The sequence below is a fragment of the Microcaecilia unicolor genome, chromosome 2, assembly GCF_901765095.1.
Source record: "Microcaecilia unicolor chromosome 2, aMicUni1.1, whole genome shotgun sequence".
NCBI classification, from domain to species: Eukaryota; Metazoa; Chordata; class Amphibia; order Gymnophiona; family Siphonopidae; genus Microcaecilia; species Microcaecilia unicolor.
The window spans coordinates 119,206,005-119,225,272 of NC_044032.1; the positions used below are offsets into that span (position 1 = coordinate 119,206,005).

The window sequence follows — 19,268 nt, forward strand, 5'->3', positions numbered from 1 at the left end:
AGCTCAATTTTTGTCTCATCTGACCACAGCACCTTCTCCCAATCACTCTCGGCATCATCCAGGTGTTCACTGGCAAACTTCAGACGGGCCGTCACATGTGCCTTCCGGAGCAGGGGGACCTTGCGGGCACTGCAGGATTGCAATCCGTTATGTCGTAATGTGTTACCAATGGTTTTCGTGGTGACAGTGGTCCCAGCTGCCTTGAGATCATTGACAAGTTCCCCCCTTGTAGTTGTAGGCTGATTTCTAACCTTCCTCATGATCAAGGATACCCCACGAGGTGAGATTTTGCGTGGAGCCCCAGATCTTTGTCGATTGACAGTCATTTTGTACTTCTTCCATTTTCTTACTATGGCACCAACAGTTGTCTCCTTCTCGCCCAGCGTCTTACTGATGGTTTTGTAGCCCATTCCAGCCTTGTGCAGGTGTATGAACTTGTCCCTGACATCCTTAGACAGCTCCTTGCTCTTGGCCATTTTGTAGAGGTTAGAGTCTGACTGATTCACTGAGTCTGTGGACAGGTGTCTTTCATACAGGTGACCATTGCCGACAGCTGTCTGTCATGCAGGTAACGAGTTGATTTGGAGCATCTACCTGGTCTGTAGGGGCCAGATCTCTTACTGGTTGGTGGGGGATCAAATACTTATTTCCCTCTGCAGAATGCAAATAAATTCATATACTTTCCACAATGTGATTTTCCGGATTTAATTTGTGATGTGCTATCTCTCACTGTTACCAATAACCTACCCTTCAATTATGGGCTGCTCATGTCTTTGTCAGTGGGCAAACTTACAAAATCAGCAAGGGATCAAATACTTATTTCCCCCACTGTAAATATTTTTCTCTACACTCCACACCTGAATATATTACTCCATATCGTACATTTATTTAGGGACAGAACTACATTATATTTGTTCTTCATAATGTAGCAGTCTAACATTTTATTTAGACTCTTTGGATCCCTTTTACTAAAGATTAGAATGAGCTAACAGACAGTTGCATGCGATAAGTGCTACATGGCCCATAGGTATAAAACAGGATGCATAGCATTTAGTGCATGGTAAGCTTTAGTAGAGGGGTCCCTTTAATTACTGTAGAATGCTACATGTTAAAGAAGTGTAGCCAGGTTTTGTTGTCAGGAGGAGCAGACCTTTTTTTACAATAGGCACTGGTGCGAGGCTGAAGGGCTAATCCACATAGGTGCTATTTCATTCAAAACCCATTTGGGGACATGACTGCTCCCCTTATACCCCCCCCCCCCCCCAGCTATGCCTCTTTTAAAATGTTCAAGATTTGATATTCAATGGGCAGTAAGTCTTCTCTCTGTAATTTTCCACGACTCTTCCTGAAGCTTTCATCTTTTCTTTTTAAGGATTTTCCATCATCTTTTGTTTACAAAGGTTTTAATATAATGGAGATTTACATATCAAAATATGAGGGAAAGAATTACCAAATATAAAATTAATGTTTAATATCCTTGGGGAAATTATTCTAAGGTAATTAATTCATTTTGTTGTTAGTGATGAACAAATTACACACTTGTGTAAAAGCTATTTTCAGTCTTTTCAAGGTGGATGTAGTCAGTAACTAAAGCACATTGGTCATGAGGTCTGACAAGTAAATGTAAAATAAATATTTTAAGTATGTCTTAAAAGCTCTTTCTCTGCTACAGAATAATTTGCTTTGAGAAGCATATATTCATCCTGATTATATACTGCAGTGAAAGAAAACCACAAGCATTTTAGAGCACGGGCTACTGGCAGAGAGAAACTAGACATCTCCTTCTTGCCATATGCTTGTGTTTGATCTATTTTCCAGGGGGGAGAAAATCGCTGATCCCCCTTATACAGTATCTGCTTGGTAAGTCATTCACAGTGTGTTTGGTAAGTTGAGAGGTGATTTTTTTTCTCTTCCTTTTAGGTAATCTTGGATGGGAGCCTGAGACTCTTGCACTTCATTTCGTCTAATGCTTTCCAGTACTTGTAGTTATCTGCCAAATGTTGCATCAGATTAGGCAGATGTGCAAATGCTACGAGAGAGAAGAAAACAGTTTCCTAAAATGTAGCATACACCAGCACAGTTTCTAAAAAACAGTTTTCAAAATAGAATAGAATATTTAAGGGTCCTTAAATATTAAAACTAGCAAAAACTGACCTGAGGATATTTTCTGCACACTAAAGCAATTTTTTACTGCAGCTGTAAAATGGCCTCCTTTCTATTTTTGTATTAATGGCCTTGCACTAATGTAAACAAATGATCAAAAAGGCCAAAAAATATTAAAGATTAAATACAGCAGATAGAGATTAATAAAGAGCATCAGAAACAACTGCTGTTATAATAATTCAAAAGCAATTCACACAAGAAGGTAACTTCAGACCATCAGAGATGGTACTTCCCAGCTCAGTTAGTTGTTTAATGAAAATCTCTACCTTTTCTCGTCAGTCCATTTTTTTATACACATATTTGTACTTATCTGAATTAGTGGTTTCAGGGGACTTAAAAGTAAGTCTCGGGGGGGGGGGGGGGAGAATATGCTGACGTGTTTCGCTTAAAGCTTTCTCAAGGCAAGCCCCTTTTAGTTTCAGACTACTCAAGTCTTCACCCCTTACACCAACCTATACAAACCATTAGGCCACTCCTCCATTCAGAGAGCTTGTTGATTTTATTGGCTTATGAGATTGGGAACTACAAGGTCAAAAGGTTCTTCGTGAACCTAAGGTTGCTCCAGCTGTCTGAGAGTTCCTTGGGTACACAGTGTAGTTGGAAGGCATGGGGGTGGAGGGGGGAAAGAAAACTGATGGACATGGGTGTAGTACAGGGAAAATTATTGCTCGGTCGATAGCATTACCTAGATGACTAAGCTGCTAGATTTTTTGGTAAATGAACAGTTACAAGTTTTTTTGAAATCACACCTTAGGTGTCCCATGCGAGTTATGGGTTTAGTGCATTCTAATCCCGCAAAAAAAAACATATTTTTTGGCGCCAGAGGGTATGTCTGGAGGCAGAGTGTAGGCGTGCCCACGCTAAATGGGTAGGGCGGGCACATTCCCACGCACTACCTGATTAGCTTGAGAGCCCTTATAGCCTCCAAAATAGGTGGCAGCAAGAGCTCCTGGTGGTAATGGACATTCATTATGAGGAAATTAGCTCATGGCCATTACAAAAATAACAAAAAAAGGCCATTTTACTGCCATACTAATAGTGGCTGGAGTGCATGGGAAACCCATGTGCTAATCGTAGCGCTGGCCACTTTTTAGTGAGGCTTAGTAAAAGGATCCTATAATGTTTTACTACATAACCAACATGGTTTTAGACCTAGACAGTACCAAAACATTGCTTTTAATTCTTAAGTCTAAGGTCAAATACTTTTTGAATAAGGGACAACAGGTTGTCTTCTACAATTCGATATATCTGCAGTGTTTGATGCAATAAACCATTCTTTGCTCCTGCTCAAATTAAGTGAATTAGGAATAACCGAGACAGTGTTATGTTGGTTTGAAAATTTTTTGAGAAATAGGACATATTGTGTAAGGGGAAGGCATACATACAGGCTTATTTTCGAAAGAGAAGGGCTCCCATCTTTTAACACAAATCGGGAGATGAGCATCCTTCTCTCAGGGTCGCCCAAATCGGCATAATCAAAAGCCGATTTTGGGCGTCCCCAACTGCTTCCCCTTGCGGGGATGACCAAAGTTCCCGGGGGTGTGTCAGAGGCGTAGCGAAGGCGGGACTGGGGCGTACCTAACAGATGGCCGTCCTCGAGCGATAGTGGAAAAAAGAAGGGCGTCCCTGATGAGCACTTGGGCAACTTTACTTGGTCCATTTTTTCTTATGACCTAGCTTCAAAAAGGTGCCCGAACTGACCAGATGACCACCGGAGGGAATCGCGGATGAGCTCCCCTGACTCCCCCAGTGGTCACTAACCCCCTCCCACCCTGAAAAAAAACGTTAAAAACTTTGCCAGCCTGAAATGTCATACTCAGGTCCATCGCACCAGTATGCAGGTCCCTGGGGGGGGGGGGGGAGGTATGTGTGTGTCAGCGGACGCATAGCGAAGGCCTGACGTCCTGAACTGCCCCCCCCCCCACAGGGATGGCCAAATTTCAAGGGAGTGGAGTGGCCTAGTGGTTAGAGCACTGGTCTTGCAATCCAGAGGTGGCCGGTTCAAATCCCACTGCTGCTGCTTGTGATCCAAAATCCAAATAAATAAAGGGGATGGAGGCATAGCAAAGGCACGGACGTCCTCACAGAAACATCCATATTTTGGACGTCCTCAACTGTTGTCGCAGAAATGGAGGCATAGCGAAGGACATCCTTCACCCATACTCTTAAAAAAAAAAAAGAAGACGTCCCTGACGAGCACTTGGACGTTTTCACCTGGACTTGTGTTTTTCTAAGGTTGTAGATGGCTATTATACATACAGCTTGTCTGCATGTATGAAGCCGTCTTTGGCATGCGCAGAGCAGCCACACATAATGCTTGGCTGCTCTGCACTGGCTTCCCCTCCTTAGGAAGGAAATCGTGTGCAAATGAGCTAACAGTGAGCAGCTCATTTGCATGCAATTTCCTTCATGCATGCCCGTTCCTTTCCGAATCGCTAAAGGATTGGTAAGGGAAGGGCTTTTTCCGTTCAGTTAGTGCATCTGGCTGAAGGTAAGGGAGCTATGCACCTGGGAGCAATTTGTGAAGTCCACTGCAGTGCCCCCTAGGGTGCCCAGTTGGTGTCCTAGCATGACAGGGGGACCAGTGCACTACGAAAGCTGGCTCCTTCCACAACCAAATGGCTTGGATTTGGTCGTTTCTGAGATGGGCGTCCTCGCTTTCCTTTATCGCTGAAAATCAGAAACGACCAAGTCCTGGGGACGACCATCTCTAAAGGTCGACCTAAATTTGCTGATTTGGGCGTCCCTGACCGTATTATCGAAACGAAAGATGGACGCCCATCTTGTTTCGATAATACAGGTTTCCCCGTCCCTTGCTGGAGCCGTCCCAGGAAAACTTGGGCGTCCCTTTCGATTATGCCCCTCATAGTCATCGTGCTGGAATCCTAGCTGTGGGGTACTGCAGGGTTCACCACTTTCCTCACTTTTGTTTAATATATATGTTACTTGTTACTTTTCTTTTAGATGCAGAAATTACTGTCGTATCTTACACAGATGACATTTTCTTATGCCCAGTTTTAGAAAAGTATGAAGATACCTTAATATCTATAAAATACTATATTTCATCTATAGATAAATGGGCATCTGAACATTTTTAAAAATTAAATAAGCAAAAAAAAAAAAAACCAAAAATCATTTGGAGATTTTGATAGTGTGCTATGTAAAGAGCTGGTGCTGACTTCAGGAGAAAGAATAAAGATAGATGATCACTCCAAAGTACTGGGGAATATTCTAGATTCGAATTTGACTTTTGATAAATAAATTAACACTTTTAAGTAAAACATTTTCCTTTAAGATCGCAAGCATGCCAAAAAAGCACAAGGAGCTTTCAAGAATAGGAGTGTGCTTTGGATTGCCTCTTCTACATTTTCTTTAAGCACAGGCAACTTCGAGCAATTAGATCTTCACTACATTTATGAAATTTCAGGATTCTGATACATGCAATTCTTCTCCCACAATTGGATTACTGCAATTCATTGTACTGCAATATTTCAACTAAATTGCAGAAACAACTACTACAAAATACAGCTGAAAAATTGATTTTCAGTAGAGGACGATTTGATACTATAACTCCATTTATGAAAGATTTTCACTAGTTGCCGGTCCAACAGTGTATTAGATTTAAAACAGCCTGTTAATCTTCACTCTACGGTCAGAATTCAGAGGGCCTTGTGGAATTACTTACAATTCTGTCTTCTGGACGTACCACCTGTTTTTTTCGTACTTTATGAATAGGTTATCCTACTCTTAAAGATGTACATTTAAAGTATTTCTATGAGCATTTCAAGGGGCAAGAACATGGAATGTGCTTCCTTGAAAAATGTTTGCCATCTTATTTATCTTTTAGAAAAGCTTTGAAAATAATTTTATTTGAATAATAATTTGGAATTGATTTGTTAAATGTATATTCTTTAAGTATATATCCCTTAACTGAAAAGGTTCTACAAATCCTTATAGGAATGTAGGTGGTATATAAAACATTCAATAAGAATAGGAAAGGAATATGCTAAACCAGAGTGCAGTGATGCCAAGGGTGGCCCATACAGAAGAGTAATATGTACCACCCCAATAAGTGAAATTGAAGGGCAATGAGGGCCAGATGCACTAAACTTAACGAACCATTAACAAGCAAGTAGTAAACCCTGGCATGCACTAAAGACTTTTTTCCGACGACGGTAGCCGCTAATGAAAACAGAACGCAGATAAGCAAATTGTGTAGAAACCCTATTGTAATGAGATTATTATTATTTATTGCATTTGTACCCCACATTATCCCACCTTTTTGCAGGCTCAATGTGGCTTACAGAGTAAGGTTATGATAAAGACAGTACATGATTTAAATACAGTTGATCATAAGCTGAGGTGAAAGAGGAATTTAGACGGGCGGATGTTGGATCGGTTGTGTGAGAAGTGTTTTAGGAGTGTTTGGGTGGTTTGGGATGATTTGTATCATTGAGGGTGACTTTTGTAAGCTTTGTTAAAGAGGTGAGTTTTCAGAGCTTTGCAGAAGCTGGTTAGATTGTTCACTAACCTTTTCCGATTGCCTTAACGCTGGAAAATCTAACGAGAGGTCTGTAACTACTACTACTACTTAACATTTATAAAGCGCTACCAGGGTTACGCAGCGCTGTACAATTTTAACACAGAGGACAGTCCCTGCTCGAAGGAGCTTACAATCTAAAGGACAAAAAAGTGCAGTCAATCAAACTGGGGCACTCTAGATTTCCTGAATAGATGAATAATGGTTAGGTGCCGAAAGGGACATTGAAGAGGTGGGCTTTGAGCAAGGATTTGAAGATGGGCAGGGAGGGGGCTTGGCGTATGGGCTCAGGGAGTTTATTCCAAGTATAGAGTGAGGCGAGGCAGAAAGGGCGGAGCCTGGAGTTGGCGGTGGTGGAGAAGGATACTCGTTAAGTATGCGTGTAAGCCAGACAAATAAAAATGCTTTAAAAGAGAAAGACAAGCATAAAACGGAGCAGTGAGAGGAGGCAGAGCAGAAAGAAAAATCACGTTTCTCGAGAATCGGACTGAAAAGCTGCACAGCCACGGCAAGAGAGGACTCAGCAGTTCCCCTTTCACACACTCCCTCCCTCCCTCTGTGTGTGATCAGGATCCAAGAAGAAGGCACAGCCCACTCCTCCAGGTCTATCTCAGCCAATCACAGCGCACATTAGCTCGGCTAAACACGTAGTGATTGGCTCAAGGACTTCCAGGTCTCAGCTGAGTGAAGCAGTGCCAAAAAAGACGATTTGTTTATTGCGGGGGGGGGGGGATGACGACCAAAATGGGTGCCCATCCAAAAAAAAAAAACAGTCCATTTTGGCCATCATTCCCCCCTGCAATAATAAAAACGTCTTCTTTGGCAGTACTTCACTCAGCTGAGACCTGGAAGTCCCTGAGCCAATCACAACGCGTTTAGCCGAGCTAAATGTGCTGTGATTGGCTGAGATAGATCCGGAGGAGGGAGCTGTGCCTTCTTCTTGGATCCCAATCACACATGGAGGGAGGGAGGGAGGAATCCTGTGAAAGGGGAACTGCTGAGCCCTCTCTTGCTGTGGCTGGGGGGGGGGGGAGGGGGGAGGCTGAGCTGAGCTAAACGCGCTCGTGTTTTTTTTGTTTTGTTTTTTAAAGTGAAGCACGTCCATAAAGGACGTTCTTGGCATACGCAGAGCAGCCAGCATAACGCTTGGGTGCTCTGCGCATGCTCCACGGACCGACTGTTTATCGATGGAATACAGAATGCAAGTGAGCTACAACGAGCAGCTCATTTGCATTCCTATTGCTTGATGCATGCCCTTCCCTTACTGATTCGTTAAGGGAAGGGCTCTAATGATTTTTTAGTGCATCTGGGCCTGAGTAAGGTTTATCTAGCAGTGCATTCAATGTATAAATTTGAAATGAAGGTGAAGGGACTGAAGCCCAAGGAAGGGCTGCTGGCTACTCTTATTGACAAGTAATGCCTTCATGGATGACATGTTACATATTTTAACTCAATTATTTCAAACACAACACTAAACTACATACAAATCTAAGGAAACAATTCAACAATATTTAAAGATCCCGCATTTGGCAGTATTTCATAAGTTAAACTTGATCAAAAACCACCTCAACACACAACAGATTCTGCAACATTTTCTAAAACCCTGTCTGATGTTATGACAAACTAAAATGAGATTAAAGTTTTGATGTCACTTCAGTAAGGCCAGCACACAATCCTTCACTACAAAACACTATGCACAAACTTGTGCAAAAACACATTCAGAACCTTACCATACCTTAACAGCACTAACTCCCAAGACTAAAAAAAGCAACAGCCTTATGCATAAAAAGACAGCATTGTAAATATTACACTGTGCCCTAAAACACCAATACACTACCTAGTGGAAAAAAACACAAAAGAAACGTGACTGTAACAAGATCTGCTAGCACTACATGCTAGTAGGATACCACACCTTAGCCCAATGATTCCCAAACTGGGTTCCGTGGAACCCTAGGGATCCTCAAAGTCTCTTCAGGGGTACCTGACAAACTTAGATTACAGAATCTCTATGTATGAACATATATATGTTTACCAAAATTGATTCCTCGGTGTATGAAAAATATTTAGGGTTTCCACTATAGTTTAGGAAGCTTTAGTTACACACAAAAAACCCAGATAGACCCTCAACAAATATGAAACAGGGGACCACAAATTGTTAATAGAGGTAAAAAGGCAAGAAACTGAACTGGAAACCTCAGCAAGTCAGACTCTGCACACAACAATAATAGAGAAATAGAAACTGAAATGAAAAATACCATAGATGTGCATGTTTTCAAGTTTACCTCATTTATTGTATTTATGTTTATACCTGGTCATTTTACTATTGTTATGCTGTTAAAATTGTAAGTTTTATGATAAAGTGTACCTGCTGTACACCACCTTGGGTGAATCTCTTCATAAAGGTGATTAATAAATTCCAATAAATAAATAATTTCCAAAAGCTGACATTTTCCAATTTATAAATTCAGAATAAAATACTTTTTTCTACCTTTGTTGTCTGAGCATTTTATTTTTCTATTTGCTTTGGTCCCAGTGTCTCTCTTCTGCTTTTATGTCTCCCCCCCCCCCCCCCCGTCTTTGCAGGATCTCCTGTCCATTTGACTTTTCTTCTCTCTGCATGTCCAGCATCCATCTTTGTGTCCCTATCTGTCCTGTCCAGCATATCCCCTCTGTATCCCTGTCCCCTCTCTGAATGGACGTTCAGCCTTCAGTGACAAATGGAAGATAACGAACACTGGAAAAAAAGTTAATCTACACAAGAACATAAGAGTAGCCATACTGGGTCAGACCAATGGTCCATGTAGCCCAGTATCCTGTTTTCCACACAGTCAGTTATTCTAATTAGGATAATAAGGGAGTTGTGTTAGGGGTGGGCGGGGAGGATTGAAGACTGAACTAGGTCCTGTTGTGCCTTGTAGAGGCTATCTGTTAATGTTGGAGGCTGTGGCAGAAAGTTCAAGCTAACTTGCTACTATCCTTTTTAATGTTCTTTGGCTGTTAAGTTTCTACCTCTAGAAAAAGTTTCAGTTTAAAACTATGGGAAAAGGGTTGTACACTATGAAAACTAGTTAATAAAGCTTCTTTCTTTCTTTTTTTGTTTCCCTAAGACTGAAGTAGGCCCTGCTGTGCGTGCTAGAGGCTATCTGTTAATGCTGTGGCACAAAGTTCAAGGTTTAAAACTAGGGGGGAAAGGGTATAAAGACTAGCTGATGTGGAGGGGCATAATCGAATGGAAACACCTATCTCCATGGGCGTTTATCTCCGAGAACGGGTCCGTGAAGGGGCAGGCCGATTCGAATTTTCGAAAAAATGGACGTTTTTAAGCTGGGCGTTTGTTTTTTTTAGCGATAATGGAAACTAAAAACGCCCAGCTCAAAAATGTCCTAATCCGAGCCATTTGATCGTGGGAGGGGCCACGATTCGTAGTACACTCGCCCCCCTGATATGCCAGGACATCAACTGGGCACCCTAGGTCAGTGCAGTGGACTTCAGAAAAAGCTCCCACATGCATAGCTCCCTTACCACGGGTGCTGAGCTACCAACCCCCTCCCCCAAAACCCACTACCCACAAATGTACAACACTACCATAGCTCATAGGGGTGAAGGGGGCACCTACATGTGGGTACAGTGGGTTTTGGAGGTCTCCCATTTACCAGCACAAGTGTTGCAGGGGGGGGGGGATGGGCCTGGGTCCACATGCCTAAAGTGCACTACAGTACCCACTAAAAGTGTTCCAGGGACCTGCATACACACAGGCCTCTAGGACTTGTTGCTGCTATATAACATTGGCACACCAGTTGACACCTGAAGACTAATCTATCCGAAAACGTCCTTTATTGGAATAACCGCCTTTACTCACAGTTAACTGCAGATCAGAGGTTGTGCCCCACTGGCAACGAGTCTCCCTGGTACTGAGATGAGCAGTAGGTCAGAGCTGGCAGAATGCTGTACAATGCCCTCTTTCAGCCACATTCAAGGTAAGAACTAAGTTGTCTAACATGGCTACCACAGGAAAGGGAACTAAAACTGGCTTACAAAAATGGCCACTACCACATGGACTACAACAGGAAACTCAACAGGGCACACTCTGACTCAGTAGGCAGGGGGAAAAGCACCATGGGAGAAGAGCCTACCAACTACCAACATCGTGAGACTGTAACACAAGCTAATGAAATCACAGAGCCCAATACCCTACACCCACCACAATGCAATGCTGATGTGACCCTGTACTGCACCCGAGAGCCATATCTGACCCAGGGAAAAGCTGTGAGAGGATCGAACACATTCTGCTGTCATGGAGGTGGGTACGGCATTTGAGGCTGGAAAAAAGTTTGTAAAGTGGGGGGGGGTTTTGGTGGGAGGGGGTTAGTGACCACTGGGGGAGTCAGGGGAGGTCATCCCCGATTCCCTCCAGTGGTCATCTGGACAGTTGGAGCACTTTTTTGGGACTTGTTCGTGAAAAAAAGGGTTAAAAAAAAGTGACCCAAAATCCCGGTCAAAACGCCTTTTTTTTTCGATTATCAGCTAAAGACGCCCATCTCTCCTCGGCTGATAACCACGCCCCAGTTCCGCCTCCACCACGCCTCCGACACGCTCCCGTCAACTTTATTCGTTTCCGCGATGGAGTGCAGTTGGAAACGCCCAAAATCGGCTTTCGATTATACCCATTTGGGTGCCTTTGCGTGATAAACGTCTATCTCCTGATTTAGGTCGCACTATAGCCGTTTTTCTCTTTCGAAAATAAGCTGGGCAGTTTGCTTTTTTCTTTTTAATTCTATCAATAACCTACAAGTCCTCCTTTAAGCCCCAATCTTTAAGTTCCCAGAGCAAAACAATGTTCACTTACCAATGGTCCTGATCTGTATGATGTTTTTTGTATTCATAGTGTATCGTTGTAATTGTTTGACTGCTATTTTATTATTGTTTTATATTTAATAAATCACTGCAAACATATAGTGCTGGAGGAGATATCTGTGTGTCTTCCAATACAAATAAAAGGAGCCGCAAGGCTGGGAGAGATGGTGAATTTTGGAAGCAGCAGAGATAGCCTCCTACCTCTTCAGTCTGGAAGGCAGGAATAGGTAGAAAAAATAGTGAGAAAGGCAGAGGAGTGAAGTGTTAGGAACACAAGTGGGCTATGTGGAATGGTGTACAGGAGGGACAGTGGTAGAACAGAGCAGCAATGGGAAAGTGTGGAAAATTACAGCAATTCATGTCTATTCTTTTTATTGACTTTGTAACCTTTAGTAGCAAGAAAGGCCAAAAAGTCATACTACTGGAGAAAAAGTTCCCGATAGATAGCCACAAGCAATAGAGGCATCATGTTGTGTAATTAATGCAGACCATGTATGTTCAGTATGTGTAATCCATAAGTGAACCTCATGAGAGACATCAATAGTAGCCAAAGGAGAGCTTCAAATGACATCCTTAACTAAAGACACTATATTAGGATGACCTATTGTCAATAAATATGAAAAGATATACAATAAATCATGTGCAAGTTAGAAACAATCATAAAAAGGACCATGGGACAGAGATATCCATTTACAGAAGAGTGTATGAAGGGAAGACTGTACCTTAATCACATTGAATAAACAAGAATTTAGCCAGCTAACATCAGGTGGAAACCCAGACACGTGCCAGGTTTTCTTAAGGTGTGATATGTGAAACTGCATTTATTGTCCATTTAAACAGTCAATATTTTCTGCAAATATGTGGTAGAAAATGTTAACTTCATATCGGATGGATAATTTACTATTCAGCTGCATACAATTGACAAATCATTTAAACTTGAGATAAAAGCAGCATAATCACTAAGTTGAAAGGCTGTCGTCTGCTGCAGCCTGGTGACCATCAGAATGCACTACCTAGTCCCTGAAATGTGTGAGTATTTTATGTATTCTACCTCTATGTTACCAAAACCTATTTTGATAACTAAGTTATTCCATGATAGTACATTTATCAAAGTTAAAAAAAATAGTGCTTTGATCAAATTGAGTAAAGGTAGAAGTTCTTACCATCCCAGGCATCAAACATATCCGTTACAAAATAATCAATGAATGATATTTGAGACTTTGGGATGCTGCAGGTATTCCGGTCAAACACTGGCATTACTACTGGTAAACCCTGTCTTTTCTCTTCATCAGTCTAAAGGCAATGAGATTTGTACAGTTAGTCTTTTGGATCGAGAATCATGGACTGTATTAAAAGAGAAGCAGCAAGATCACAGCTACAATGGGCAGCTCAATGCTGGTTTTCATAATGCAGGGGTATGGTAAAGTTTCAGTACAAGGCAACAAAACTGCTAAAAATAGGAGTAATTTTATAAAGTTTTTTCCTGCATGTAAAGCCTGTTTTACATGCAGAAAATGGGTTTTATAAAATTGTGTAACTGCATATGCACAGAAAAAGTATAAGAACGGAAAGTGTGCACCTACTTTTACAACCAGGGACATAGTGTGGGCAGAACAGAGGCAGGGTTGTGAGACATGTGTATCCTATAAAATATATGGTAGAATACACGCATATATTTATACCTTTTTAGGGGTACATTTATGCATTGGCATTTATAAACTATTAGCACTGGATGTGGAACCCTATCTTATAAAGGCACACAGGCACCTATGTTGCCTTTTAAAATATAACTCACAATTACCAATTCTAAGGGAACAAAATCCTCCACAACCAATCCTGGTAGGAATGGGAAACATATATCCAAACAAATTTTGTGTGTATTTTAAATGAGGTGAAGGACCCTCAGAGTATGTCCAAACAGTACCAAGAGTCATGCCTAATCAGTGTTCAATTCTTTTTCACCATCTATGTGAACAGTTGAACACATCTGACCATTCAATATTATCAGTGATTACATCACTTCCTATATATTAAAGTCCCAAATGTGACTAAACATTGTACAAAAATAGTACAAAAATATCAAAAATCTTTCCACAGATTTTTGTATCTTAAAAATGTATTCATAATACATTCTTCTCATTCCCACTACAAACTGAAAATGGCAGTGTTGTTATTTAGATGTAATAAGATGGCAGCTTAGATCTATATGCAGCAGGTTATACTATCACAAGCCACAGAACAACAAGGGATAAACTGGGTTCTCTCCATGCAAATGTTGGACATCCCACTCCTAGTATCTTGGGGTCTATTTGCCAATGTTGGTGCTCCTTTCCCTTCTCTCACTGCTGTGGTATCTTCAAATTTCCCCTTCTATTCTTAGATCTAGTTCTTAATGAACTGCTAAGCAGCTTGTAGATCCAAGGAAAAAGCACAATCTGAAATGCCTGTATACAAATGTATGGAAATGCTTTTAAAACAAATAGGAGGACATATTTTTTCACTCAACGAATAATTAAGCTCTGGAACTCTTTGCCGGAGGATGTGTGGTTAGCATATCCAGATTTTTAAAAGGTTTGGACAAGTTCCTGGAGGAAAAGTCCATAGTCTGCTATTGAGACAGACAAGGGAAGCAACTACTTGCCCTGGGATTAGTAGCATGGAATGTTGCCATGATTTGTAACATGGCTTGGCCACTGTTGTAAACAGGATACTGGGCTAGATGGACCATTGGTCTGACCCAGTATGTTCTTACGTTTATGATAAAATGAAGAAATGAGAAAAATAAAAGAAAGGAGCAGCTGCTAGTGTCAAACGTTTGCATGAGGAATTTATAAAGACCATTTTGGAAGGCCAGATAAAATGTATTCTATGTATCACAAAAGATCAAAAAGTTCAAAAGATGACCAGGGAACTTTAATGGTGTGGTGGAAGAAGCAGTAAAAGCCAAAGACAGCATCTTTCATAAAATGGAACCCAGACCCTAATAAAGAAAACAGGTAACAGCACAAGCACTGGCATGTTAGATGAAAAAAGGAATAAGGCAGGCCAAGAGAAATTTTAAAAAGAAGCTTACATTACAGGTAATTAATGCTAAAAAAAATTTCAAGTACATCCTAAGCAAAAAATCCATGAGACTAATTCAGATGACAGGACTACCACAGGATAAAAGGAGTACTCAGGGCAAATAAGGTAACAGCAGAAAAGCTACATTTCTTTGACTTGGTCTTTATTGAGGAAGATGTACCTCAATACCTGGGGTCATACCTATACTGGAAACCTTCTGATTTATAATAACTAAATCACATCATTTTCAAAGTACATGGACATCTGAAAATGGTTTTAAAAAAATCCCTGTTCAAATTGCGATAATTAAATAGGAAAAAACCTCCAAGTTTAAGAAGAAGTTAGTTTTTATTTACACCTGTGTCAATGACACCCAGAATTTAAAAAGGTGCTCTGATTGAGCAGCTGACCACTGGAGGGATTAAGGCATGACTCCTCATAAATCCCCCCCCCCTCACCCTCCCAGTGGTTGCTTTCCCCCCTCCCTCTCCCCTAAAAGTGGGAATTCTGAGCACAGTAGAAAGAAGCAGCCTAGTAGTCAGTGCAGTGGACTGTAAACCAGGGGACCCAGATTCAATTCTGGCTTGAGCTTTGTTCCCCCCCCCCCTTTAAATTGTGAGCCCTCAGAAACAACCATAGTCAGGTATAGTAGGTATTTCCCTGTTCTCGTAACCACTTGTAACCACTCGCCTCCACCTACCCTCCTCTCTTCCTTCCCGTTCACATTAATTGATTTGATTTGCTTACTTTATTTATTTTTTTGTCTATTAGATTGTAAGCTCTTTGAGCAGGGACTGTCTTTCTTCTATGTTTGTGCAGCGCTGCGTACGCCTTGTAGCGCTATAGAAATGCTAAATAGTAGTAGTAGTAGTAATGTGGTATAAAAAAAAATACAAGATCCTGATCCTTCCTTGCCATTTTCAGGGCTTAGACCATAAAACGTTTTCCCTGCACTGGCCCTATTTCCCAACTACTGGACTTGTCATTGAAGCCCTCTCCAGCACATCCTGTCTTGCCATATACAGGACACAGACCTTAGAAATCTGTTCGGCATTGGCTTCACTTCCCAACGGCTGTTGCTGCCATCTAAGTACCACTCCTGTCTATCATAACATAACTGTTGATGTGTTAAGTTTTGCTTTGATAGTACCTCCTTCTGTTTAGAGATCCTTTGTGTCTATCCTATGCATTTTTGAGTTCTGTCATTGTTTTTGTCTTCACCACCTCCACTGGGAGGGCATTCCAGGCATCCACCACCCTCTCTGTGAGAAAGTATTTCCTAATGTTAGTCCTAAGTCTACCAACCCACTACCTCAATTTATGTTCTCTAATTTTATCACTTCTCTCTCTGGAAAAGATTTGTTTGTAGATTAATACCATTAACGTATTTAAATGTTTGTATCATATCTCCAACAAATCATAATTTATTTTCCACCTGAGCACTTTCTTTTCATTAGATCAGATAGTTATCTGAACCTGCAGGGACAGGTATTGGGAGCATGTCATCCTCTAGAGGTAGCCATAGTATTATTTTCTCCAATTAGGATAATTACGTCACTCCCAAGTGCTTCTACATTTCCATATCAGTTCAAACTCCTCTTACTGACTTACAAGTGATTTCATTCTGTGGCTCCTCACTATCTCTCCTCTCTTAATTCTCCCTGTACCCCTCCCCGGGAAATCTGGTAAGTTGCTCTTATCTGAACCCTTCTCCTCCACTGCCAAATCCAGATGCTGTTCCCTTCATCCAATCTCGGTCTCTGGCCCTATTCAAATCTAGTCTAACAGCCCATCAGGCAGGTTTGTGGGATAAGTTGTTTTGATAGTGTGTCTTCCTCTATGCGTGATCTTCACTGGTTACCAATTCGTCAACGTATAAACTTTAAGATAATTTGTTTAGGTTAAAATGCCTCTCTCTCACAGACAATCTTACAAAGGTAAGGGAAATGATTTTATTTTCAGTTTTGTAACTGATGTACAGTATATGTCAGTTTTGAGAATTTACATCTGCAGTCTATATTTCACACTATATAGGTGAAAATGTGAGGGGGACACTTTTATGGTTAATCACACAAATAAGCATTTTAATTGCAATTAATCATGTGATTAAACCTTTTAAACGATGTACAGCCCTAAAAAGCATACGTTTAAAAATGGTTCATGAGAATTTGTTTTCTTTTCAGATGGTCAAGATTTGGCATGATCTCCCTCGAGTCATTAGATCCATTCTATCATATTTTCCTTTTATAAAGGCCATAAAAATATTTTTGTTTGAGTCATAACATAATTGTACTTGTTTGGTGTAATTTATAGCTAATAAAATGTAATTCCCTTTTATGTGAAGGCTTATTCTGGTTGTTAACTGCTTTGGATCTTTTGGGAGAGTTGGCAGTATATAAAACATTAATGGATATAGAATTAGAATTAAGAAAGAGAAGGGAAGGGGACATGCTGGAGTATGAGGAGATCAGAGGACTACAGAGAAAGCAGAGAAGGAAAGAGGAAGGGAGATACTGTACTAAAGGGGATTTGGGCCTTGAGCCACCCAAGGGGAGAAGGGGTGCATAGCTGAGGGTTTACGTGGGGTATGAGATATACTTTAGCTCAAGGGTATCACTAAATAGTATAAAGTAAGGTTTTCTGCCTAAATTTGCATGAAAATGATGGCTTCAATTTGTATCTATATGCTTTTGACATATTTTTCTTTATTCTAGAGCTAATATTAATTTGGCAGTCCCGTGACATGCAAGTCTCACATTGACTTTTTTCTTGCGACCAAGCCTCAAAAAGGTGCCCAAACTGACCAGATGACCACCGGAGGGAATCAGGGATGACCTCCCCTTACTCCCACAGTGGTCACTAACCCCCTCCCACCCTAAAAAAAAAGCTTTAAAAATATTTTTTGCCAGTCTGAAATGTCATACCCAGCTCCCTTACAGCAGTATGCAGGTCCCTGGAGCAGTTTTAGTGGGTACTGCAGTGAACTTCAGGCAGGTGGACCCAGGCCCATCCCCCCCACCACCACCTGCTACACTTGTGATGGTAAATGTGAGCCCTTCAAAACCTACCAGAAACCCACTGTACCCACATGTAGGTGCCCCCCTTCACCCCTTGGGGCTATGGTAGTGTTGTAGAGTTGTGGGGAGTGGGCTTTGGGGAGGTTGGGGGGTTCAGCACCCAAGGTAAGGGAGCTATGCACCTGGGAGCAATTTCTGAAGTCCACTGCAGTGCCCCTTAGGGTGCCCGGTTGGTGTCCTGGCATGTGAGGGGGGCCAGTGCACTCCTCCCATGACCAAATGGCTTGGATTTCGTCGTTTCTGAGATGGGCGTCCTTGGTTTCCATTATCGCCGAAAATCAGGGGCGACCATCTCTAAGGTCGACCTAAATGTTGAGATTTGGCCATCCCCGACCGTATTATCGAAATAAAAGGTAGACACCCATCTTGTTTCCCTTCGCGGGGACATCCTGCGAGGGCGCCCTCAGGAAAACTTGGGCACTCTGTTCAATTATGCCCCTCCACAAGATTTTAAAAAAATGGCATTTTTAACTACATTTAAAATTTAACAACAAATTATAGATGGTCTTAAAGCAGAGTGAATAGTAAAAAAATGAATTTAAAATGTCTTTAATTTTCTTTATATAGTACTCATTGATTTACTCTACAAAGCTATCATCAATAGAGTCTCAACTATCTTTTTCTGTTTCTGCAGTAAGCTAAAGTGATAGTTTTTCAGTATATGAAAGTATGCAGAGAAATCTATTCATGCTTAAATCAGAGCAATTATGGACAAATACCTTTCATGGCAGCTAAACCAGTATAGCAAGTCCTAATAAACCATAAACTATTATTGTTCATAGTGAAATCCTGAAGACTGGATGTTTTTGCTGCCTTTGATTAGCTAATCTTTCTCTCACAGATGTTTATATCATTAGGTTAATATTAGGACACATAGAGGCGTATTTTCAAAGCACTTAGCCTTACAAAGTTCCATAGGTTTCTATGGAACTTTGGAAGGCTAAGTACTTTAACTTACTGCTGATATCTATTTACCTTTCAGTGTTCTATACTCAGAGCAACTATTGACATGAAATCAGTTGTTTTCCTTACTTTCATGTTCAAAACTAGTAAGTCAGGTCTGTAATAGAGAGCTCCCAAAAATAATTGTTTTTCATCAGAAGATCAAATCCAAACCACCTTACGGTAAATCAAAACTTCTAGCAGCTAAATTGGTGCTAGATAAAAATGAATTCTTTATAGAATGTGTTATGTAATAGATTGTTTTTGAGACTATGTTGGTCTTTATCATATGTGAAGAAGGGACCTATTTTATTTCCAAAATTCTTGAATTATTCTCACAATGTTCCACTCAGAACTGAAGATAAAAAACAACAAAGCAGTGGAATCAAATGCATTTATTTGGAATAATACCCGACGTGGCCACGTTTCGCCCTCAGGCTGCGTCAGGGGTACAAACTATCAAAAGTGTATATAAGTATATCATATACACTAGTAGTGAGATGAGAACAGTTATTCCAAAAATCTAGTTCCACTTTTCTGCTACTTCCAACTGAACTGATATGCATCCGATAGAATGGAAAGCAGCATTCTGAGGTCCTTCGAACACATCAGTATCATAAAACATAACA

At 41.0% G+C, this 19,268-nt stretch overlaps 1 protein-coding gene across 2 annotated transcripts in view; it reads right to left on the reverse strand.

Moving 5' to 3' along the window:
* Positions 1-1,775: 1,775 nt before the first annotated feature.
* The window catches only part of PDE8B (phosphodiesterase 8B), a 282,903-nt gene continuing 265,410 nt past the window's right edge, over positions 1,776-19,268 (reverse strand). Inside the window, exons 21-22 of one of the 2 annotated variants that reach the window (XM_030192290.1) lie at positions 12,721-12,850; positions 1,776-2,029 (exon numbers count right to left, since the gene is read on the reverse strand). In XM_030192290.1, the coding sequence (XP_030048150.1) occupies positions 1,917-2,029; positions 12,721-12,850 (243 nt within the window). In that variant the 3' untranslated portion in view covers positions 1,776-1,916. The remainder of the gene's footprint in view (positions 2,030-12,720; positions 12,851-19,268) is intronic. The other variant, XM_030192291.1, reaches the window with a different exon arrangement.